Below are 25,457 nucleotides of genomic sequence, written 5' to 3' on the forward strand. Positions count from 1 at the left end.
CCCTCACGCAACTGTTCCCTGGCTCTAGGGTTCTCCCTGCGCATGCGCGACTCTGCCCTGTCTCTCGCAGCCTCCCTGCGCATGCGCGAGCTAACTGGGCCGCCGGGGACTCACTGCGCATGCGCGAGTTGAAGCGCAATGGCGGCGCCCTATCCGCCCGGCTCCGGGAGCGCCGGGAGCCCTGAGATGCGCGTGCGGCCTTGGCAACCGGCCGCACGCGTCCCCGGCAACCCCCGAGCCGGGACCTGACCGCCCTCTCCCCTGCCACTGCCGAACGGAGCCGCCATTGGACGCGGCGGCCCCCGCGATCGGCAGTCAGGTGAGGGGGGTGCGGTAGCGCTGGGGAGACCTGGCTACACTGGTATTACCTCTCTGGGCGTGTACGTGTATACCGGTATTACCTCTCTGAGCGTGTACGTGTATACTGGTATTACCTCTCTGGGCGTGTACGTGTATACCGTTATTGCCTCTCTGGACGTGGACGTGTATGCTGGCATTACCTCTCTTGGCGTGGATGTGTCCAGTATCATCTCTCTGGGCGTGGATGTGTATACCGGCATTGCCTCTCTGGGCATGTATGTGTCCGGTATTATCTCTCTGGACATGGTGACCTGACCGAATTGGGGGGGGGGGGAGAGGGGCGGTACGGGATTTCTCTGAACAGGGCTGTTGTGAGGGGCCAGCTTTCTCTATCCTGATTGGTTGCATTGCCCAGCAGCAGTTAATCAGGAGAAGGCGTATGTCCATGTCCCCTTTTACCATTCTGTCCAGTACCAATGGGAGAGAGAGGCAGGACACCTGTTTTGAAACAAATTTAGCCAGGTCACCTGATAGCTACTATTCTGCCCTTGGGCTGGCAGTAAACCCTGGTTCAATTAGGATGCCAGTTGTTGATATGGGTTTTTCCCCTTTATTGGTGCATTTGAGTGACAGCTGGAGGCGGTGACATCAGGCCTCCTGGGCATAACCAATCATGAGCCAGGCGTGGTGCCCTAAAGGCAGTACCGCCCTAAATTTGAGAGTGTACCTTCCCACTGAGGAAGGCAGGTCGCATAGTGGAAAGGCTGGGATTGGGCCTTCTCCAGTCCTCTTCTCTCTGGGGGAGAGTTAGTGTGGACCATACCTCTGCTTCTGTTAGGGAGGCAGGGAAGAGCTAGAACGGCTGCGGGTGCCCTTGGCCTGTAGTGACGGTCCAGAGACCATCCTTCAGTGGTAGCTGAGAAGTACTACTGTATGTACAGAAGAGATAATAAACCGTTCCTGTTGTTATACCTCCTGCCTGGTGCGTGACTTTACTGGGGGCAGAGGTAATAGTTATTCCGTGGGAGATCACCTTAATTTCTACGGCAGATGGAGGTGCTGCACTGCTAAGGAGATATGTGGGGTATGAACCCCAGAAGCCTAGTCTTGTGTCCCCACTAACACCGGCGGACGAGTCAGCCCTCCTTTTGCCAGCAGGTATATGAACCACACACCGTAGTAATGGTAGAATCTCTCAGGGGGTGGGGGGAAACACTGTTACATGAACACATAGATACAGTTTGAGGGTATGTAGACGTTTGCTTTAAATTAATAAATAGAACGTGCCCCTTTATTCTGCAATGCACATTTATATTTCAACGAATAAGTCAGAATAAAGATGATTATTTTCCCTTTGAATGTTTTGGCATTATTATTATTAGTATTATCATCGTGATCTGCGTGAAGAATCCGCACTGAGCATCGGCTGCCACCAGGGGGCGCTAGTGCGACACGCTCGGATATATGTCCCTTGCAGGCAGCCGTACTTTCCACCGGAAGTGAAAGTGACACTAGGAAGCGAAAGGTTCCGGGTGCGGGCTGTTTGGGTTTTCCTGTCGCAGCTGACAGACATGGGCAGGAGGGAGAAGGCGGACCGAGGTAACGGAGGCGTCCCCTGTGCCCCCCACATACATACTGTACATCGCTGCTACAGGGCAGCAGGAGGGAAGGGGGAGAGGTCAGAGAAAGGAGGGGGGAGAGGTCAGAGAAAGGAGGGCGGTATAGAGGAGGAGGAGAACAGAGAAAGGAGGGCCGTATAGAGGGGGAGAGCAGAGAAAGGAGGGCGGTATAGAGGGGGATAACAGAGAAAGGAGGCCGTATAGAGGGGGAAAGCAGAGAAAAGAGGGCGGTATAGAGAGGGGGGAGGTCAGAGAAAGGAGGGCGAGGTCAGAGAAAGGAGGGCGGTATAGAGAGGGGGGAGGTCAGAGAAAGGAGGGCAGTATAGAGAGGGGAGGTCAGAGAAAGGAGGGCGGTATAGAGGGGGAGAACAGAGAAAGGAGGGCTGTATAGAGGGGGAGAAAGGAGGGCGGAATAGAGGGGAGAACAGAGAAAGGAGGGCGGTATAGAGGGGGAGAAAGGAGGGCGGAATAGAGAGGGGGAGAACAGAGAAAGGAGGGCCGTATAGAGAGGGGAGAGCAGAGAAAGGAGGGTGGTATAGAGGGAGAGATCAGAGAAAGGAGGGCTGTATAGAGGGGGAGAAAGGAGGGCGGAATAGAGGGGAGAACAGAGAAAGGAGGGCGGTATAGAGGGGGAGAAAGGAGGGCGGAATAGAGAGGGGGAGAACAGAGAAAGGAGGGCAGTATAGAGAGGGGAGGTCAGAGAAAGGAGGGCGGTATAGAGGGGGAGAACAGAGAAAGGAGGGCTGTATAGAGGGGGAGAAAGGAGGGCGGAATAGAGGGGAGAACAGAGAAAGGAGGGCGGTATAGAGGGGGAGAAAGGAGGGCGGAATAGAGAGGGGGAGAACAGAGAAAGGAGGGCCGTATAGATGGGAGAGCAGAGAAAGGAGGGTGGTATAGAGGGAGAGATCAGAGAAAGGAGGGCGGTATAGAGAGGGGGGAGGTCAGACAAAGGAGGGCAGTATAGAGAGGGGGAGAGGTCAGAGAATGGAGGGCGGTATAGAGGGGGTGAAAGGAGGGCGGAATAGAGGGGGGGGGAACAGAAAGGAGGGCTGTATAGAGGGGGAGAGCAAAGAAAGGAGGGCGGTATAGAGGGGGAGAGATCAGAGAAAGGAGGGCGGTATAGAGAGGGGGAGGTCAGAGAAAGGAGGGCGGTATAGAGAGGGGGAGGTCAGAGAAAGGAGGGCGGTATAGAGAGGGGGAGGTCAGAGAAAGGAGGGCGGTATAGAGAGGGGGAGGTCAGAGAAAGGAGGGCGGTATAGAGGGGGAGAGATCAGAGAAAGGAGGGCGGTATAGAGGGGGAGGTTAGAGAAAGGAGGGCGGTATAGAGGGGGAGGTTAGAGAAAGGAGGGCGGTATAGAGGGGGAGGTTAGAGAAAGGAGGGCGGTATAGAGGGGGAGGTTAGAGAAAGGAGGGCGGTATAGAGAGGGGGAGGTTAGAGAAAGGAGGGCGGTATAGAGAGGGGGAGGTTAGAGAAAGGAGGGCGGTATAGAGAGGGGGAGGTCAGAGAAAGGAGGGCGGTATAGAGAGGGGGAGGTCAGAGAAAGGAGGGCGGTATAGAGAGGGGGAGGTCAGAGAAAGGAGGGCGGTATAGAGAGGGGGGAGGTCAGAGAAAGGAGGGCGGTATAGAGAGGGGGAGGTCAGAGAAAGGAGGGCGGTATAGAGAGGGGGGAGGTCAGAGAAAGGGCGGTATAGAGAGGGGGGGTCAGAGAAAGGTCGGTATGGGGGGGGGAAAGGTCAGAGAAAGGGAGAGGTCAGAGGAGGGGAGGTATTGAGGGGGAGAGGTCAGAGAAAGGGGGGAGGTATAGAGAGGGGTGGAGGTATAGAGAGGAGGAGAGGTAAGAGAAGGGGGGAGGTATAGAGAGGGGGAGAGGTCAGAGAAAGGAGGGCGGTATAGAGAGGGGGAGAGGAACTTGAGGATGAAGGGCGGAATAGAGAGGATCTTGAGGATGGAGGGCGGTATAGAGAGGGGGAGAGGATCGTGAGAGAGAGAGATAGAAACAGCAGGTTGTGATTATTAAATAATAAAGCGCTCGGTGGTGGGAAGCGAGGGGGTAATACTCAGCACATTGCAACAGGGGAAGAAAGCGTGTAACAAAGATGACAAGTCGTTATAATGGGAGATTGTCACATATAGGTAAAAAGAGACCAGTGTGAAACAAACTTTCCTTCATTTTGGGGAGTGGAACATGTGCATTATTTTATTTCGTTGTCTGTGGCTCTTATTGTTTTGTCTTAGACAAGAAGAAATCTAAGAAACGTCACTGTGACGATGAGGAGGAAGATGAAGATGAGGGGCCAGCTAATGAGTTACAGGAAGCGGTGCCTTCTGCAGCAGGAAAGCAGGTGGAGGAAGCTGGCACCAAATTGGATGAATATGGAGCCAAAGATTACAGGCTGCAGATGCCTCTGAAAGGGGACCATTCCTCACGCCCACTCTGGGTGGTAGGTATTGCATCTTAACTGCTAAAAAAATGTAAACTGTGTACCCGTCCTTAAGGCCAGCACTAATAACACCCACGGTAATAGAAACATTCACTGCCACAAAGCTCTGAACTGATGTTTCCACATCCTGGGGAGAGGAGTTTTTCTGGAGTTAATTGGAAAACTGTCCAGATTACAGGTCTGAATGTTTTGCCACAGGACAATGCTTTGCTTAGTAAAAGCATAACCGGTATCCGAGAGTTCATGGACGAACCATACTCGCAATTAACTTATCACTGCCAGAGGGATTATTGTTGCATGTATATGACAAACCTTTTTTAAGATTTCGGTGACTGAAGGAAGTGTTAGGGCGGTATGTTCATGCACCATTAAAAGTGATCTGATGTTTGTGTTAACATTTGATGCATGTTAGCCTTTTAATTTATAGAGCAGTAGGCCTAATGCCCCTGTTTGTATGTCTTCAAGTTTACTTCGCAAAGAGTTTGCAGTTTTAGTTTCTTAAATGTCCTGTTCATATGGCTCATAATTTCGGTCAGAATGTTGCCACTTTTTTGCCAGAATTGAGTGAAAATGCTGTTCTACAAATGGCCATGTGACGGTACTCATTGACTTTTAATGCTTGGCAAATTTTATTTCTGAATCTTATTAATCTTTTGCTAAAAGGTTAGGTAAAAAAAAAAAAAAAAGAGTTGACACATTTTACCGTCCCACGAAAATGTTGCACTCGAGGTGTGATTCCATCAGATTTCTAAGTCTATGTAAATGAAGGGTTTAAATGCATCAAAACATAAGTGACATTACAGCAGCGTTTCCCAAATGGGGTTCCGTGAGGTAAAATTAAGGGTTCTGCGAAAAAATTAAAAAAATTAGGCCGCTGCTCCTCCTTCGGTTAACCGGAGCTTCTGACATGCTGGGGTGTCCAGCAGGGGCCCTTCCGGTTCGTGGGGGTGGCATGCTGCGGGAGATAGCGGCGTCGGAGCGGCCGCCGGGGTTCACTGAAACCGATCCCAGCAATTCCAAAAGGGCCGCACGGAGGGCCTAGGCAGGGGATCAGAGGAGACCGGCTGAAAGCAGATCGGGAGCTGGGTCTCCCCCTCCCCCGCAGCCCCCCCTCCCCCCTCTGTGTCCGATATATCCCCAGAGGCAGAACTTTGCAGCCGTGAGGAGGGACAGAGACACCAACACCACTGCGGGCTCCCCCCCCCCCCCCTACACCACGGGGAGAGAGGTAATACGGTACAGCAGAGCAGTGAGAGGCCGCAGGTAGCATTGGGGTAAGGTAGAGAGTAATGCAGCGCACCGCGATCCAAAGGAAGAACAGGTCTGGCCAAAAATATCTGATCTTTATTGAAGTGTCATAAAATCAAGGGATGCAACCCTTCTACGCGTTTCGTGCATAGCACTTTATCAAGAAGTGCTTCCACACGATATACAGAGCATTTATGTAGCAATGGCCGCCAAATCTCGCGATATCTGTGACGTCACGTTTGTGTCATAACCAATAGAAACTCACTAGTCTCGCGCATGCGCATCGCGGCTCTGAACGGGGTTGGTTATGACACAAACGTGACGTCACAGATATCGCGAGATTTGGCGGCCATTGCTACATAAACGCTCTGTATATCGTGTGGAAGCACTTCTTGATAAAGTGCTATGCACGAAACGCGTAGAAGGGTTGCATCCCTTGATTTTATGACACTTCAATAAAGATCAGATATTTTTGGCCAGACCTGTTCTTCCTTTGGATCGCGGTGCGCTGCATCACTCTCTACTTTGCTGGACTACACTCTCTACAGCAGCACGCGATGGAGGGGAGACTCTGGTGAAAGCAGTGGTACAGTGAGTACTCAGGGCCAACCCAATGAGGTGGAGGAGGCTGTCTCTGGACTACCTACCCCCACCTTCAGGGTATCTGGTGCCCCAACTTTTGAATACTCAAATGCATGCATTGATAACAATCAATATCCAGATTGTACTCCCCTCTTTCCTGTGTATAGGACACTTTTGAGCACCTTACCTCACCCTAACTCAGCATTGGGGTAAGGAATGGGAGGACCAGCAGCCCAAGCAGGTGTAACTTTCAATTTAAAGGTATTTGATCTTGAACCAAGAACTTTTTGCCTGCGGCGTTTTTTTTTTTTTTTTTGTATGTGCTACGCTAAAAATATTTAAGGGGTTCCATTATGTTATACAAAATATAAAAGGGTTCCGTGACTAAATTAAATTGGGAAACGCTGCATTACAGGATAGGAGCCCTGATTTCATGTGTGTGGGATCTACCATGCTTATCACCATTGGTGCTTAGGGATGTCTTTTGTTTTAAACAATTTCATTTTTCTTCGTATGCTAGACTGAGCTGTATTGAGGATTTCACAATGAACCCTTATATCTTTGACTGTTAATTCCTCGCACCCTATATACATTGAAGTACGACCTGCACAATTATTTAGATTGTAAGATTTCAGGACGGGGACCTCATTCCTATTGTCTGTCTTCACTTTTATGTACGCTTGTTATTCAATGTTACTGTCCCCATTGTACTGTACTGCTGGATGTTTTTGCTGCACAAATAAAAGATAATTGTTTATCCTACTGTGAAGAAGTAAACATTTCATATTGTGTTTTGCCAAGTTTATGCTGCTTTATATAAACTTCTCTAGTAATACATGTAATGGTCTGTAACGCTAAAATGGATGCATTAAAAACTACACATCAAAATATTATTCAGTTGTGGAAACTCATACATACATTATACATAATGTATAATGTCTGTAGGTACATACATTATACCTAGCTCCATCCTAATGGCTTTCTAGCAATCCGGCTAGCACTCATTGTATTGATGAATGCTCTTTGATTGGCAGGCCCCTGATGGTCACATCTTCCTGGAAGCCTTCTCTCCTGTTTACAAGTATGCCCAGGATTTTCTCGTTGCCATCTCGGAGCCGGTATGCAGACCTGTCCACGTCCACGAATACAAACTCACAGCTTACTCGCTGTACGCAGCTGTCAGTGTTGGGCTGCAAACCAGTGACATCATTGAATATTTGCAGAAACTAAGTAAAACCGGTGTCCCGGATGGTATTGTACAATTTATCAAGGTGAGCGGGTTGTTGGAGAACCAGTATGAGTGATTCTCGGTCTTAGTCTTTCATGACCGGTTATTGACAACACAGTTTCTTTTTCTGGTAACTTTGCTTTTGTAGTGAATATACTGAATGCATTTTTCATTAAAGAGAAAAAGTATCCTTTCAAGGGGATACACGGGGGCTCAAGGGATGGGATACACTGTAGTCTGTGTTGGAACCTGGATACATAATAGTATCAGTCCTTCACTGGTAGGTATAATCTTTAGAAGGAGCCTGACCCTTGTGCAGAGTTTATATCTTGTATACCTGCCTATGTATATAGAGTATCAGCTTTGCTCATATAATGGAAGGTGTTATTAGGCTGGACCCTAGCTCTACCTAGAGCATGCAATGAGTCAACCATATGCCACTGATAAACAAACTTCCTTACAATAAAAGAATCTCCATTGTGAATGAGATATTTACTCACTGTGAGATGTCTTGTTGCATCCACAGTTGCAAACTTGCAGGGCATCGGTCTCCAGAGACGTGCGTTGCATAAGGGAACCACAGGAAAAAGCTTGGCACAAAGCCAAAAAAGTTCAATATTTACCTCAGACCTGGATATAGAAAAAAACAGTAAAAAGAGTACCTCTAAATGTAAATTGTAGCCGTCTTAACGAAAAATGCAGGAAAAAGCTTGGCACGAAGCCAAACATTGTGCCGCACCACGAACAAAAACAGGTGAAGAGGGTGTAATAGAAACGATTTATTCGCAGCCGGAGAAACACACAGACATGTTTCGCTCCCACGAGCTTTCTCAAAGTGCGACAGGTCATTCAAAACACTTCATTTGTATATGCTTTGCAAACCCGGAAGCAACATCCCGTTTTCGCGCTGCACATTAATGCGGGATGACGTCAACAGCGTCATCACATACTAAAAACAACAATAACTTTATTTAAATAAACGCATTAAACCATAAACTGTAAAACAACACATAACAGCTAATTCAAACAAAGTTTGATTGTTTTTAGATTATAGCAATCTAATATTAAACCTAACTGAAGTGTTTAAGAAGAATTATAAGAAATGATCCTGAACAAATGACTCATCCAATATCCTCAGTGCGACAAACATCACAACTCTGTGCAATGATTGCAACCACTGTCACTAATCTTGAGGTATATGTCCAGAGGGGGATACATGTTAAATGACAAAGATGCATAAATCCGTCATAATAAGCAATATTGCTCTAATTTATAAGATATATAGCAGTTCCTTCTATGGACAATATCCCAATTCTTGACTAACATATATCAGAGTCAAGACTCTGATATGTTAGTCAAGAATTGGGATATTGTCCATAGAAGGAACTGATATCTCTATCTCTCTCTCTATCTTATAAATTAGAGCAATATTGCAACAATCATTGCACAGAGTTGTTATGTTTGTTGCACTGATGATATTGGATGAGTCATTTGTTCAGGATCATTTGTTATAATTCTTCTTAAACACTTCAATTAGGTTTAATATTAGATTGTTTTTAGATTATAGCAATCAAACTTTGTTTGAATTAGCTGTTGTGTTGTTTTACAGTTTATGGTTTAATGCGTTTATTTAAATAAAGTTATTGTTGTTTTTAGTATGTGATGACGCTGTTGATGTCATCACGCATGAATGTGCAGCGCGAAAACGGGATGTTGCTTCCGGGTTTGCAAAGCATATAAAAATGAAGTGTTTTGAATGACCTGTCGCACTTTGAGAAAGCTCGTGGGAGCGAAACATGTCTGTGTGTTTCTCCGGTTAGGAATAAATCGTTTCGATTACACACTCTTCACTTGTTTTTGTTCGTGGTTCGGCACAATCTTTGGCTTCATGCCAAGCTTTTGCCTGCATTTTTCGTTAAGACGGGTACAATTTACATTTAGAGGTAATATTTTTACTTGTTTTTTTCTGTATCCAGGTCTGAGGTAAATATTGAACTTTTTAATACGTCAAGTCAACTGTAGGTTGCATAAAGTGTTTTGCTGCATTGTCCCTGTCTTCAGTTTAGAACACTCCTGCACCTGCTACATTGTAACTTTGTATTAACTTTCTGTCAGACTCTAACATCTGATTTGCATTGTCCCTTGCAGCTCTGCACAGTGAGTTATGGAAAAGTGAAGCTCGTCCTGAAACACAACAGGTATACGAGTGATCGGGGCGGGGGAATGCTCACATATATATTGCCTTGTTACTGTCTTAACTTGTCTGGTCAGAAACTCACAGTAACTACTCTAGAAATTAGCATCTTGCCATTCAGATTGCATATATTTTTTTTCCTGAGGCACATTAATGGCACCTCATACACTAGCTATATTTCCAGTTCTTGTCTCAACTCTCACACAGAGCACCCATCTCCAAAAATAGAAGTCGAAAGAAGAGAAGACTCATTGAGCCTATTTTCACTCCTTCCTGCAAACGAATAGACTCTGGTCTAAAGCCTTTGTTTAACTCTCTGCCCCCATTATATGCCTGTGTCTTTCCTAAGTATTCTTAAAAAAATGTTTTTACTGTGTTCACCCAACTCGCCTACTTTTTCCCGCACCTTTCCTGTCTTTGTGAAGAAATACTTCTGCGCATTTTGTGCGTTCCACACACCGCTTCGAAGCCTGAACACGTGTCCTGGGACATGGGAGACATGTGGGATACTGTTTTCCCTTTGTGTCTCAACCTTTTCAGCTAGCTATGTGCAGTCATGTCTTCGACTTAATCGGCGCTGTCCTTGTTCACAGATACTTTGTTGAGAGTGCACACCCGGAAGTCATCCAGCAGCTGCTCCAACATCTGGTCATCCGAAACTGCAGGTTGCGGAACGAGGGGGACGAAACCGAGCTCATCACAGAGACCTTTACAAGCAAATCTGCAGTAAGTCCGACCAGCTTGGTGGGTGCATAACCACTTATCAGCCAGACGGGACAAAGCAATGTGTTGTAGGGCTCACAGGCAGTGACGTGGTTAAACAATCATGCCTTTTCCAGGTGTTTGACAATCCCCAACGTATTCACTCCGAGAGTTCCTCGTCTTGCTCCTAACCAGTTTAGTTGCTTTTTGAATTAAGGTTTTTTAATTTTGTTACTAAAACTTTTTTAAATGTTTTTCGGTCATTTATCTACAACAAGGTCTTGTAGGCAAGTGCAATCCTCTATGCCATTTAAAGCAGCAGTTCAAGCTGCCATTTTAATTTTTTTCCTCCTTTAATATGTGCATCAATACTACCCAGACAATAAGTAATTAGCTAAGTTGCCGATCGATCAGTGAAGATTCGGCTCGGGGGTTCACTAAATGGCTGTCAGAGCAGCAGTAGAGGACCAAAGATGCAAAGTTCTGTGGGGAAGATCATGTGACCATGCAGTCACTAGATACAATTGGTGCACTGCTAGAGAAGGCAGGGCTCAAAAAAGGGATGTGCCGTAGCCTGTTTCAGAAGAGGAAGGGGATGTGATGATGTAAATGGTTACTATAGAAACAAAAAATGCTTGTTACATTATAATACATTAAAAATGTCATTTAGAGTTGTTAAATATTTTCACATAGTACAAAACTGATTTAATTTAAAAAACATGTAGGATATTTCTTGGTCTGCAGCTTTAATATTTTGGTTACAGTTTTATTGGTTCCAAATGCATTGCAGATGGATGACTTTTTATATTTTATGTCATGTTGGATTTTGTTATTGTCCCGTAATCCATCTGCGTAATAACTGTTGTATTTTTGGCATCTGAACTCAATGCACAAACATTTCCCCAGATTTCCAAGGCAAGTGAAGGGACCAGCGGTCCCTCAACCTCACAGGTCCCGGAGACACAGAACAAGCTGGATGTCCCTTCCGACTTGTTTGAGTTTTATGAACAGATGGATAAGGAGGAAGAGGAGGAGGAAGAGACACAGACTGTATCATTTGAGGTCAAACAGGTACAATCTGAAGTCTTTCTTGGCAGGTGTTCAGTTGTGCTGCTGTTTTCCAGTTATGGAGTGATTGAGTTGCAAACGAGTGTATCTCTCTGTGCTCCAGGAAACAATTGAAGAACTTCAGAAGCAATGCATCCACCTGGAATACCCATTGCTAGCAGAGTATGACTTCAGGAACGACACTATGAATCCAGACATTAACATTGATCTCAAGCCCACAGCCGTTCTTCGGCCTTACCAAGAGAAGAGCCTGCGGAAGATGTTTGGTAACGGGCGCGCTCGATCTGGCGTTATTGTGCTTCCTTGTGGTGAGTTACTAAGCGCTTCTCATGCACGTGAGCCGCACATTCAGTCATTACATGCAAGATTACACTTTCACATCATGTATTTGGTACAGAATGCTACATTTAGAGATGGCAAGACATTAAAGATGACAACTGAACTGGACATTGAAAAATAGTTTATTTTCTGTCATCACTGGTGACAACATCAAAAGATCCGATATCCTGGAAATTACGACGTGGTTGTACTTTTAAAAAAAAAATTCAACTTTTAGGGTCAAAAACGCCACAAATGAAATGTTGCAACTTGTTATTATAAAGTAATGCATGTTACCGTTGTTTAAAGCCGCACTCCAGGTTGTAGTTTATTTAAAAAAAAAATATTATAGGGTTGAAGCTAGGGGTCTCTGGAGCTGACCTACGGGGACCCCCTGTCTCTCATCTTCTTGAGGGTGCATGGTATCGCTGCAGTGAGCAGCTCTAATTGGGTTTATTGGGGGCTAACATAGTGGCAGCTTTAAATGTTGCGCGTCTTGCGGGCCAATAGGAAGCAGTGACATTATCCTACGGCCTTCCTATTGGCACATGACACGTAACCAAACAGCATCCTGGAGAGCAGCTTTAAGCAAACAAACCCTTTGGGCTAATTTATCTTGAAACATTCAGGCTTCCATATTTGTGTAGAAGAAACCTTAATGGTGCTGTAGGTTTGTACACGTGTTTCTCTTCAGCACGATTTAGTCTGTTTATTGTTGGCGACCGCCGTGTTGGGCTTTCACAAGTACTCATTTAGCACTCGCGCTTCTTTTTTTTTTTTTTCTCATTGCTGGTTTTGTTCACTTACAAAAAGTATTTTATTTGGAGGATTTAAGCCACAAAGCTGACGTCTTGTTTTTTCCCGTTAGGTGCTGGAAAGTCCTTGGTTGGTGTAACTGCTGCCTGTACCTGTCGGAAAAGATGCCTGATACTCGGCAACTCTGCTGTGTCCGTGGAGCAGTGGAAGGCCCAATTTAAAATGTGGTCCACCATCGATGACAGTCAGATCTGTCGGTTCACGTCCGATGCAAAGGACAAGCCAATCGGGTGCTCCATAGCCATCAGCACATATTCTATGCTGGGACACACAACTAAAAGGTCGTGGGAGGCCGAGAGAGTGATGGAGTGGCTCAAAAGTCAGGAGTGGGGTCTGATGATACTGGATGAAGTACACACCATACCAGGTAATGAAGCCCAGTCAAGGAAATGGTCCTGTTTTCAGTGCACTTGTTCCAACATTTTCCTAAAGTTCATCTTCTTACGCTTTACTGTAACTTTACCCTGGGCACTGAGGGCCATGTCTTCTACGCTGTGCTATTCTAGTAGACCCATTACGTGCCTATTCACTTGTCTTGTGGCATAGCACTGTGTAGTCAATATGGACCCAAATGTCACAGACACCCCAGTTTAACCCTGTCACTGCTGAGAGCTTACTATGTGGCCTTGCCTGTTTTGTTTTAATAAATGCATCTGTTCCTTATATTTACTGCACACAGGCGTGTCGGAGAGCAAGATACTAAAATTGAGTTAAGCATGTGTAGGCTTCTGTGGGTTTTCTGCTTTTTAAGGTTTGTTTCTTGCAAGTAGCAGCACACCAGGAATGAGGCACAAATAAGCAAACCGAGCAGTTTATTCAATCGTAGGCACAACGCACCACGTTTTGGGGATGCTATAACCTCCCTTCGTCAGGTCTGTATTTCTCGTGAGTGACGGGTGCAAACAATGACTCCGAATTCCTCGTTCTTTCAGCTAAAATGTTCCGCCGAGTGCTGACCATCGTGCAGGCGCACTGTAAGCTGGGGCTGACCGCTACACTGGTCCGAGAAGATGATAAAATTGTTGATTTGAATTTTCTGATTGGTCCTAAACTGTATGAAGCCAACTGGATGGAGCTGCAAAACAATGGTTATATTGCGAAGGTTCAGTGTGCAGAGGTGGGTGCTTTTCTACTGCATAATGGTGCAGTGCATTACTTACTGTGGAGTGTAGCCTTTGTATAATGTGATACACTGCAATATATACAGTGACGAGCGTTTGTGAACCCCTCTGGTGTGAAATATGTGATAATCCTAACATGTTAGATCTTAATCCAAGTCCTAATAATGGATAAAGATAACCTGATCAAACAAATTGCACAAAAATCTGATACTTTTTCGACATTTATCCGCAAATGATTCAACGTTCAATATTCATGTGTGAGAAAGTATGTGAACTGTTACATTCAGTACCTGGTGGCGCCCCCTTGAGCTGCAATGACTTCAAATAAGCGTGATTCCTGTAACTGCCGGTCAGTCTCGCACGTCGGTCAGTCTCGCACGTCGGGGTGTCTCGCACGTCGGTCAGTCTCGCACGTCGGCTTTTGAGGAATGTTGGCACATTCCTACTTTTACAGAACTGCTTCAACTCAGTGACATTTGAAGTATTACTTGCATGGACAGCTTGATTCAGGTCCTGCCACAACATTTCAATAGGGTTTAGGTACCGACTTTGACTAGGCCCTTCTAAAACTTGGAATTTCTTTCCTGCAGCCATTCTTTTGTAGATCTGCTTGTATGTTTAGGATCATTGTCTTGCTGCATGACCCACTTGCGCTTCAGCTCACTGGCGGATGGCCTGACATTCTCCTCTAGAATCTTCTGCTACAATGCAGAATTCATAGTTGTCAATAATGACAGACCATCCAGGTCCTGAGGCAGCAAAGCAGCCCCAAACCATCACACTCCCACCACCATGCTTGGAGGTTGGGATGAAGTTTTTCTGTTCGAACGCAGTGTTTGGTTTTCACCAAACAACTTTTTTCTCATTGAGGCCAAAAAAATTCTACCTTTGATTCGTCTGTCCAGAGAACATTGTTCCAGAAGTCTTGTCGGTCATCTATGTGCTCTTTGGCGAACTTCAGATGGGCAGCAATGTTCTTATTAGAGAACAGTGGTTTCCTCCTGGCTATCGTTCCATGAACACCATTCTTGTTCAGTCTTTTTCTGATAATTTGGTCATGAACACTCACATTAGCCAAGGCGAGAGTGGCCTGAAGATCCCTGAATGTTACTCTGGGGTTCTTTGTGTCTTCCTGGATTTGGAGAGATTTTGGCAGGACGACCGCGCCTGAGCAAAGTGACTGTGGTCTTGAACTTTCTCCATTTGTAGACCATCTGCCTGACCGTGGATTGGTGGAGCACCAAATCCTTAGAAATTATTTTGTAACCCTTTCTAGACTGATGAGCATCAATAATTGATTTTCTGCGGTCCTTATAAATTTCTTTTGATCATGACGTTTCCATACACCTGTATGGTGAAGACCAAGCTAATAAAATTTCTGCTCTTTATATAGGAATTATCCCCTTTAATTCAGCTGATAAAACCAGGGTTTCACTTACCTTTTCACATACCCTGACTGTTAATTACTCGTTTGTTTGTTTAATTAATACATCCTTTTGTTTCAAAAGACATGGGATTGGTTAATATAAACCATATTGGATATTTAAGAAATGACTGGTTTTGATTTACTAACGTTATCATGGAAAAACAATGGAATTTCCATCATTCTCATTGGTGTTCACAAACTTTTTCTCGCCACTGTAATACATATCTCAAACATAAAAGGGTTTACCCCCCACTGCAAGGGTGGCCAATTCCCATTCTTCATGGGCCACCAACAGGTCAGGTTCTCAGGATATCTACTGAGCCACTGATTGAGCCACCTGTGCTTAAGCAGGGATATCCTGAAAACCTGACCTGTTGGTGGCCCTTAATTACTGGGAGTTGGCCACGCCTGATCTAGTTTCTCTACCTGTATTTTAAATAAGAAGTCCCCACTTCTTGAACTCTTAAGAGATTTGAGCTGCATCCATTTGACATGGTGGAGGTCACAGATTTTCGGCAGGATGTTTTGCCTGTCATGTGAAAGTATGTAAATTGGTTAGTGGAGAAAGGGGGCGGCCATTGGCAGTATTCCAGTGCCTAGAAAGTAAAGGGGTGGCTTGCACTATTCACACTATTTGAAGCCGCTCATTAACTGGTTAGGTGCTAAAGGGGTGCACCCCTCACATTAAAGGGATTTATAAAACATTTGCATTACAAGTTGTAACGATTTGGGTAAGGCTTTCAGCCGTCTGGAAATTACCTGTGATTTATTCATTTTATGCCATGACTTTCTGTTCATGTAACATCCTTGAGGTGTTATTTACTGTCGTATGCATGGAGTTACACGGAGTAAAATGCACATGTGGCATTGTGACTCCAGTTCCATTTTCTGCCCAATTGACCTCGGCAAATCATGTCTCTGGAAGGAATGGGGTTAAATTGGTAAATTGTGGGGTGCTAAGAATGGGGGTCCATGCGTAAAAAACACCTTGGTTTAGTCATTTATTTCCCCCAAGAGTTATCAATTTACTGCAGTCAACTCGAGCTCTATTCCTACTTTTTGTTTTTTTTCTTCAGCTGAATACAAAATTGGCCTGTTCTGTCTGCATTGATGTCATTGTGTATACTTTGTTTGATACTCTGTTAAGGGCGCGATGGAGCGCATAATGTCATGCGCGCAAACCTGCACTTAAAAATCCGAGGCGACGGGGAGGCGTGGCTGTGACATCACGTTAGAGGTTCGCCTTCATTGGCTGAACCGCTCATGTGACCTGGCCGTTGCGCGGCAATATAAAAAAATTGTCGCGAAAAATCGGCCGCTCTTCATCGCACACGCTGTATGGGCGGTCTCATAGAGGTCTATTGTTTGCGCCGCGCGTTTGCTTCCACTATAAGCGCGGCCTAGATTGTGCGCTTTTTTGCATTGGCCCATTTTACCCACTTTGTGCACTAGTCGTTGCACTGCAGACCCATCTAGTCTGGAATAGATTGTGAAGGACCCTTTTTGAAGTCTTTTTTTCCCCATCACAATACGATTTCAGTTTGAGGCCACCATTGCTCCTCCTATATTTGTGCTTTCTTTGGATCCACCAGCAGTCTACAAGTGCAGTTATTGTGCATGCCCAGAACCCACACTGTTAGTGAAAATATTGCCTTGAATCAAACAATGAGTAGACTACTCTGCCAAATAACCTGTATAAAAGCTGCAATGCCATCATTGAGGTTTCTTGTTCTTAAACACTAGAGAAACTGTTGCCTTGGCAAATCATTTTTGTTTAAAGCACTTGTGTTTTACTGGCAAAGAAGGGATTACTTCTGTCTCTTCATGAAGAGGCTTTCCTAGACAACTAGTCTTTTTGTGTAGAAGTTACACTTGTTTCTGAACGGGGTGCATGCTGCTTTCTCTCTCCCCCCCCCCCCCCCCCTTATTCCTAGGTCTGGTGTCCAATGTCTCCTGAGTTTTACAGAGAATACGTCGCTATCAAAACAAAGAAGCGGATTTTGTTGTACACCATGAACCCGAATAAATTTCGAGCTTGCCAGTTCCTGATTAAGTTCCATGAACGGAGGAATGACAAGATCATTGTGTTTGCAGACAATGTCTTTGCGCTGAAGGATTACGCCATCAGGCTCAACAAGTAAGTGGTGCAGAATAGTGATGAGGAAGGGATCCGATTTCCTGGCACGGGCAGCTGATGCAGTGAGTGTGTTTTGCTCCCTGAATACTTTTAGGTGTGTGTTTGAATGAAGTGCTTGTGCGAGTGTGTAAATATAAATGCAGATTTTAGTTTTGTATTGGGGGACCGTATATTTTTTAGAGCCTAATCATGTAGATTTGACATAGTAGCCTATTACACATAGACAATAAACGTGTGTTAAATTGTGGAAGTTATGGTATTAACTCTATAATTACATAATATTCTTAATGAATGTGGACATTGCTTTTTGTGTGTGCTCCTCACTGCTTCCATGTACTGTATGTATTTAATTGTGCAAAACACTTATTACTGGCTGCAAGTCTATATAATTGTAACAATGCCGTTTCATGTCTTGGCTTACTTACGTTCCAACTCTTCACCCACAGATGGGTAATATAGGCGACTTCCACAGAAAACTTCACTTTGAAAAGATAAATGGAAGTTGTTTAGCGGGATATACCCGAGGGGACGCTAGGCCCAAGGGTCGACAGAGCCCATTTTGTTAGAAACGAGGGGTGCCACGTGAAGACAGGGTTGTCAATGGATAATGAGCGGCTCTATATTCGCATCAATTATCCTTGCCCCCCATGTCTTAGCTAGTGCAGTAATAATGTTCCCAATCTGCTATGAAAATTCCATTACAAATACTCGAGTGACTGTCATTTTAATATAGCTCTTTTAATAATGATCAACATTGTGCTGGTTGAGTTCCAGTTTTCAAACTCTGGGGTCACACTTCATCCTTTAATCTTTCTTAAACCTGTCTGAAAGGAGATTAACTAGTGATGCTTCTGGAATGTTATTGGCCGTGTTCATTGTTCCATACGAGCGGTCAAGGAATGAACTTGAGAAGACTCATAACTTCCCTTTTACATATGTACATGGGTCTCTCCATGTAGTGACCCAACACTTCATTCACTTCACCCAGTTGGGAAGAATAAATAAATCGGGAAATCTGTGTTTTAAGATTGGCACATGTTCATTTTAAAAGACAATGGTCAATGTGTCTTCCAACACAAATCAAGTTGTGTAAAGGATTGAAAGGACACGTTCCTAGTGGCAAAACAAATGTTATTTACCATTTTTCTTTTTCTTGGGGAGTAATATGTGTAAAATTCATTCATTTTTAATTTCCAGACCCTATATCTATGGCCCTACATCCCAAGGAGAGAGGATGCAGATTCTACAGAATTTTAAACATAATCCAAAGATCAACACGATTTTTATATCGAAGGTGGGTAACTTGTGTCCTCAGTTACGCTGATGTGGTGTGAGAATTAAAAATAAAAATGCAGTTTGTAAAGTAATGGCGATCTTTTAGTTGTCATTGTGTTAACTCCTTTGCTGCCAAAGGGAACTACAAAATGTTGTCTTCTCCAGCATTGCAGGAGTTGATATAAATCCCCCACATTATATTTGACCAGAGGTCTAGTCTACATATGTATCATCTAAGCGTTTGTAAAAAAAATTGACACTGCAGTGATTTCATGCTAGGAATAGGGAGTTATTCATTCAGCTGCTTAGACTACAAGTTCTCCGAAGCAGGGATTTCCTTCCCTATTGTCTCACTTTGTTGTGCTTATTGTTTTATAATTCCCTGTTTTGTGTCTCTTGTGAAGTGCTGAGTACACTGTAGGTGCTATATAAATAAAGATATACATGCAACAGATATAGTGCCGATCGGGCCACTGTTACAAGGGAACTCCCATTGATTTCCTGATCTGCACTATTGCAGATTATTGAACGACACACTAACTTTTACTTGTGTTTGCAGGTAGGTGACACATCTTTCGATCTACCAGAAGCTAATGTGCTCATTCAGATTTCATCCCACGGCGGGTCTCGGAGACAGGAAGCTCAGCGTCTGGGACGAGTTCTGAGAGCAAAGAAAGGTAAAAGGTTTTTTTTAATTTTGTGGCTCCATAAATCGCAGCCTGCTATGTGACAGACCATCCAGAGACTCACTTCCCACATTCCTAGCTACCCTGTCTCATTCTCCTCCTGCTGTGAAGAACCATATGTAATTTCTGAAGCTACGCTCTTAGAACATTACAAGTATGTTCATTTACTGCGCCTGTAACTATCCTATGTGCTGCGTACTGCGCACTATGCTGTCATTGTGACGCGCTTTGACTCCCATTGGGAGAAAAGAGTAATATGAAATAGTTTATTAAGAAGTTCTAAATATTTTTACATTAGATGTTATCAAATTTGAAACTTTTTTTTTTTCAACAACTATGTAATAAAGCGGGTAAAGACCATTAACAACGGTAAGACACCGCAGAGGTATGTGTTTGGGATTACACCAACGTGGAAACTGATTTCATGCCTGCTGATGATTATATTATCTGGAAGGATTCTTCATTACTCGCCTGAGTGCCTTTTTTAGTGTGGCCAGCCGCACCAGATTTGATAGTGCCAGTTTCTGACCCTTGGCATCCAAGCGGACAGACCCTGCTGCGGTCTGATTCATGCTTGTAATCTTTGTATGTAAACTATTATCGCAGAAAAATCAGGCATGAACGTTTTGTTGCCACAACGTGTTCTTTCATGCTTGAAGCACTTGGTGTTTATGGAATTTGCTTTAACCAACCCAATTTTATTTTTTTTTTTGGTAACGGTTTGAAAATAGTATTAGAGCATAATTCTCACGCCCTGCAACATGACCACTGTCACCTTTCGTAGGAAACAATCATTTGCTTCACAAAAAAAAATAAAATTATAATCTCGTGTTTTCCCCAAGTGAACCTTATCCGTGTGCAAAATCACATTGGCCCCCTGTTCCGACATCGTTCACTCACTGAATCTGGACATTCCCAGGGTGTTTGGGCAGCTCTTGCAGACGGCTGCATGATTTACATGGTTTCATTAATTTTTCTGAACTAGTTAGCACTGTTATAATAGTAACAAATGCAGCAGTAATGTTAACAGTAACTAGATCTAAAAATATTCAATTTGACTCGGATATATTTTTTTACACAAATATATAGATTTTTGTATCTGCTGCAGTAATGCCATATAGAATAAAGCTGTTCTGTTTAGCATGCTATTATTCATCTGATCCTACTTTTATACCTGCTGTCCGCCCTGATCGCCAGGTTGATTGCATTTTATTTTTACTTTTGAGATCTCTTCTTGCTGTTTATTTTTCAAATCTGGTGCTTTATGTAAATATAAAAATATAATAATTAGAAAAATCCTGTATTTGGAATGTTAAAATGTGTGGCTCGGTACAATCGAAAGGGTTAATAGTCAAATCTCAGGGGGCCAGATACGAACATACAACATATATAGGCTTCTCGGGGATTGCTGATTGTAAGGGCTTTAATGAAAGAACATATCATATTTACGTCCAGTACCAGAAGCGCAAAAACATTTTTTGAAGTGAAACTTCTTTAGCGGCACCTACCACATCAGCAAAATTCCCTGGCAGTGAATGCAGTTGATTGATGCGGAAGTCGGTGGTGACGGAAGTGACGTCACTACTGGCAGAAGAGGCCATCAGCAACATTCACTGCCACTGAATTTTGCCAGCTTCCATCGTCACGAGAAACACATACACACACACACACTGAACCGCCAAAAAAACCCTCCCGCTTCCCCTGTGAGCCGGAGAGCACACCCTCCCGCTCCCGCCCGTGAGCTGCCGAGGACCCATCCCCTCCCCCCCCCAGTGAGGTGCCATGAGCCACCGAGCATCCGCCCCAATGTCCCTGTACCTCCCCCACACACACACACTCACTGACTGACACACACAAGGAATTCAGTTACTATAAATATAAAAGTGCAAATAGCTAAAACACGCGTTCTAAGTCCAACTTCTTTGCGTTTTGGCACTGAAATTGTTTTGATTATTAATTAAAAACATCACTTTACAAATACAATTTCTGTGACAAAACAGTGACAAGACACAGTTTCACTTAAAATGCGCGTGATCAGCACACACTTTTTTTTTTTTTTTAATGCTTAAAATGGCTGAACAGTTTTCCGGACTTGAATAGGTGAGAGCTGAAGTGTGTTCCTTTGCAAACTGTTTGTCTGGAACCGTTTGGGAAACTTGCCGCTGCCAATCTTCTGCATAACCAATGCAGAGGTAGAAATTTGATTTTTGTATTTTGGAAAAGCTTTCAGTAGCTTTATTATTGGGCCAGGAACAAGTGCTAACGTGACCCAATTCTGTGCGGTCACCAAATTATTCCTTCATACTTATTAGTTCGCTTCTCTGGTTATGAAAAAGTATACTGATTCACCTCATTTTCTCCTCTTTACTCAACTCCATTGTGCTCCTGTGAAGAATTGTTAAATTGTTCTCGTATACCCAACGCAAGTGAGATGGAGTCCAGATAGTCACTGGATCATATATGGTCATTATATTTCTTACATTTTAATCTGATAATTATTGTTCCAAACATCCTACAGCGACCTTGAGTTATGAAATGAATCCCTTTTTGGTACTGAAGGGTTTGCTTTTGCAATGCCACGTTAAAAGCTATCCAGTATTGAATGAGGATAAGATAGAGATTTGTTTTATTCCACCCTGAGCCAACATGTTTATGCATTTTTCTTTAAAGGAATGGTAGCAGAAGAGTACAATGCCTTCTTCTATTCTCTGGTATCCCAGGACACTCAAGAGATGGCATATTCTACTAAAAGGCAGAGATTCCTAGTGGATCAAGGTTACAGCTTTAAGGTATTCAATTGTTTGCTCACTACTGGTGTAATCGGAAGTAGTAATTTGTAATATGTGACCTAGTAGTTTAGAAAAGATGTAAACTGTTTGTGTGTGTTGGTCCAGTAGAAGGTGCAAAACTAGAAAGAATCTAGGTTCATGGGGAACATTACTACTGATTAATTGTCAGTGCCATTTCACTCCATGTGTTGAGAGGATTTCGCTGTTTTTTTTTTTAAAACTTTGTGTGTGTGTAGACATGCAAATGAACATACAGTACTATTTCCATTTGCCCATTTGCTATATGCTTTGCTGTGGAGGGTTTTTGTCACTTTTTACCCACCATAACTTAACTAAGTATGGTAAAATCTATCCCTTGCTTCATTTTTGCATAGCCAGTATAACCAACCCCACACTGAGGAGACCAATTAAGGTCGAAACAGTCTGTTTGTGGGTGGTTTTCTGGGTATGCATCTTAACCTTGGCTGTGCTCAAAGCTGTGACCATGCAGCAAGCTTAAGCCTATAGGGAACCATGTTTATGGTTTTGAAGCAAAAGGTGTGTGTGTGTGTGTGTGTGTGTGTGTGTGTGTGTGTGTGTGTGTGTGTGTGTGTGTGTGTGTGTGTGTGTGTGTGTGTGTGTGGTACAGAACAAAATAAGGGAATAATAAAAAGGGACGGGATACAAATTATAGCAGACGACAGTAGGTGGGATCAAGATTGACATCAGAGTTTACAAATAACAAATACAAACCATAGCAAATGAGAACCCAACAAATATAGGCCGACATTTGGAGCCCTCGGCAGAAGAGAGAAACCCAGTTGAACAGAGGAGATGAATGGCCACAATGAGCAGGGAGGCCCAGATTTAATCCCTTCCAAGAGGTGGATCAGAACTATTGTGAAATGTGAACCAGGCCTCTCCTGCCCCACAGAATTAATTTGCATCACTTGGTGGTTATATTGGGTGGGTTTTCTCTGTGCAACTCAAAAAAGGGAGACGTGTGGGGGAGGGTGGCTTGTCCATTCTTAAAGGTACTGTATGGCACAATCAGAATACAATCAGTGTGACCAATATGGGCTCACAGAGAATCTAGGCTTGGGGGGGAGGGGTGAAATCGCCTTTTATTTTCACATCCCAACGGAAGACTTTGCATTGGCAGTTCAGTGAATACGGGGTTAAGCGTACAATCATTTACATTTTATAAGTCTTCAAAAATTGGTAAACTTTAAAATTAGTGGGAATACAGATGGCATTTTGGGAATATCATGATAGTTTGATTTAAATAAAGCATATTTCCTTAGATAAAACTGTCAAGGCTTCTGTAAAATGTAATTTTGGAATCACAAGAATACTTAATTTCTTTTGTATTTATTTATGTTTTTGTCAGGTAATTACAAAACTTGCAGGGATGGAGGAAGAGGAACTTGGATTCTCCACTAAAGAAGAACAGCAGCAACTTCTGCAGAAGGTTCTTGCAGCCTCTGATCTTGATGCAGAGGAAGAGATCGTGGCAGGAGAATTTGGGTCAAAATCGTCCATGCATGTAAGTATTCTGCTTTGTAGATTACGTTTATAGTAGGGAAGAAACCTGTCCAGGACAGACGTAGACAAAGCTGGAAATTATTTTGCTCTCCAATTCCAGAAAAACAGCGGAATCAATCTTTAGCCATATTCCTCTTGTTAATTTGCACGGTTTGAGATTTAAGCCAGTAAATCATTTTTTTTGCTGCACTTTATTTTTATTGTTTGAACCTTATTATTTAGATTGGTATGCAATATACTATTAAACTACATTTACCAAGTTTGAGAAAAATCACGTGCTTCTGAGAATTATTTTCTTTTTCAGTCTATTTAAAACCTTAGTTTTCATGGTTTATTTAAATGTTTTGGAAAAATTACAATTTAGCATTATCGTATGTTCAGTACTCATTAGAATTAAGATCTGGACGTGTTTTGTGTGTGTAATAACTATTCCCTTTTAAACAGGTGGGACGGCGTATGGGCACAATGAGTTCCATGTCCGGGGCAGATGATACTGTTTATATGGAGTACCATGCACCGCGAAGCAAGGGTTCCGCGGGCAAACATGTGCATCCACTTTTCAAGCGCTTCAGGAAATGAAGAAAACCCATTTTTACAAGCGTAATTTTTCATGTTCATTCTATCACTTATTCCATTCTCCATGCAGTGTTCTGGAATTACGTCACGATACTGGCGGAGGACTTGATTTCCGTTTGTAAAGAATGATCAATGCATTTCATGGTTGAACCACGATTTGACTGCAAGGTCATAGGTAAGGTTAAAAGAATATATTTTTCTGGAAAGATTCAGAAAGTGATTTAATATTTTATAATGTACAGTATTTCCCACACCTGCCTAGTTATTAGATTTGTTTATTTATTCTAAGTTTATTGCTCCAATTTACTGTAGATAAAATACATTTACAAAATGTATTCCAGAAAGAAATAATAAAAACAGATTTGTTTCTGAAATGTTTTTCATATATGCTTTTATTATCCATCGTTGTAATTTGTTTGATTTAATAAAAATTATTACAAATAAGCCAATTGTGTTAATCTACATATTGTAATAGGAAACTTGCATTATATCAAATTCCTTAGCAAAGTGGTTAAATGTGTAGTCATGGTCTTATCTTATTGATGGTTCAATCACATTTAGTCTGGTGTTTTATACTAGATATGGCAGGACAATCCTATAGAGTTCTAAAGTACATGCTAAAAATGTGTAAACTACGTCAATCTTAATGGCCACCCTTAGAGCAAAGTGCACCCAACTATGTTACATTGTCCAGTGTGGTGTAGAAATACAAGGTGGATATTTTTTTGCAGGCATTTTGCTCTACAGCAGTCCTTCCCATCGGGGGGTTGTCTTAATTACTGGTCCGTGGAACCAATATTTTCTAGCAGGAGGTGCACAATGTAAGAAAGGTTGGGGACAACTGCTCTACAGGATTCTGTTGCTTAATGCCCCTATTTCCCCCCCCAACCATTTTTCTTACATGGATGGGTCTCCAGAGCTGAGCAGTGTTCATTTCTGTTCTGGGTACCACCTGGTTCCTGGGATACTTGCCACTAGCGCCAGTACTTTCTTGTATTTAAATCCTGTGTCATGTGGGCCAGTAGGAAGCAGCAATGGATGACTGAGGGATGGTACTGGCGCTACCTTGAATGGTAAGTATTTTGGGAACCAGGAATGCTTCCCATGCATGCAAAAAATCGTATCCATCACCTGATGATGGAACGGAAGGAGAAGTCTTCCTGTAAGATCATCTCCCATTCAAATACAAGCAATTGGATTATGACGTAGCTACTATGTTATGGGGCCCCTAGTGTGCCAGACTCCATGACGTAGTATCCATGCCTTTGGGCACCCAAACGGTTAAACTTTTTTATGTTTTATTTTAGTTTAGCAAGTCTGCTCTCAGAGGAACTAGAAGTACAGAATATAGATTAGAGGGGTGGAAGAACAAAGCGGCAGTCTGCACTGAGCTATTTCTATAGATC

At 43.4% G+C, this 25,457-nt stretch overlaps 1 protein-coding gene across 2 annotated transcripts; it reads left to right on the forward strand.

The window, feature by feature from the left end:
- The first annotated feature begins 1,794 nt into the window (after positions 1–1,794).
- On the forward strand, positions 1,795–24,470 carry ERCC3 (ERCC excision repair 3, TFIIH core complex helicase subunit). Of its 2 annotated transcripts, none has more exons than XM_075609745.1 (15): positions 1,795–1,899; positions 4,156–4,361; positions 7,226–7,462; positions 9,568–9,617; positions 10,207–10,339; positions 11,222–11,386; positions 11,487–11,691; positions 12,570–12,884; positions 13,450–13,634; positions 16,999–17,201; positions 18,399–18,495; positions 19,036–19,153; positions 21,833–21,951; positions 23,321–23,476; positions 23,920–24,470. In XM_075609745.1, exons 1-15 carry the CDS (start codon positions 1,872–1,874, stop codon positions 24,052–24,054), a joined length of 2,352 nt encoding a protein of 783 aa, XP_075465860.1. In that variant the 5' UTR covers positions 1,795–1,871; the 3' UTR covers positions 24,055–24,470. The 2 variants fall into 2 exon arrangements, with proteins under 2 accessions (XP_075465860.1, XP_075465859.1); XM_075609744.1 differs by lacking the exon at positions 1,795–1,899 and adding an exon at positions 3,914–4,053.
- Positions 24,471–25,457: the final 987 nt, after the last annotated feature.

This window comes from Ascaphus truei, chromosome 7 (assembly GCF_040206685.1).
Source record: "Ascaphus truei isolate aAscTru1 chromosome 7, aAscTru1.hap1, whole genome shotgun sequence".
Lineage (NCBI taxonomy): Eukaryota > Metazoa > Chordata > Amphibia > Anura > Ascaphidae > Ascaphus > Ascaphus truei.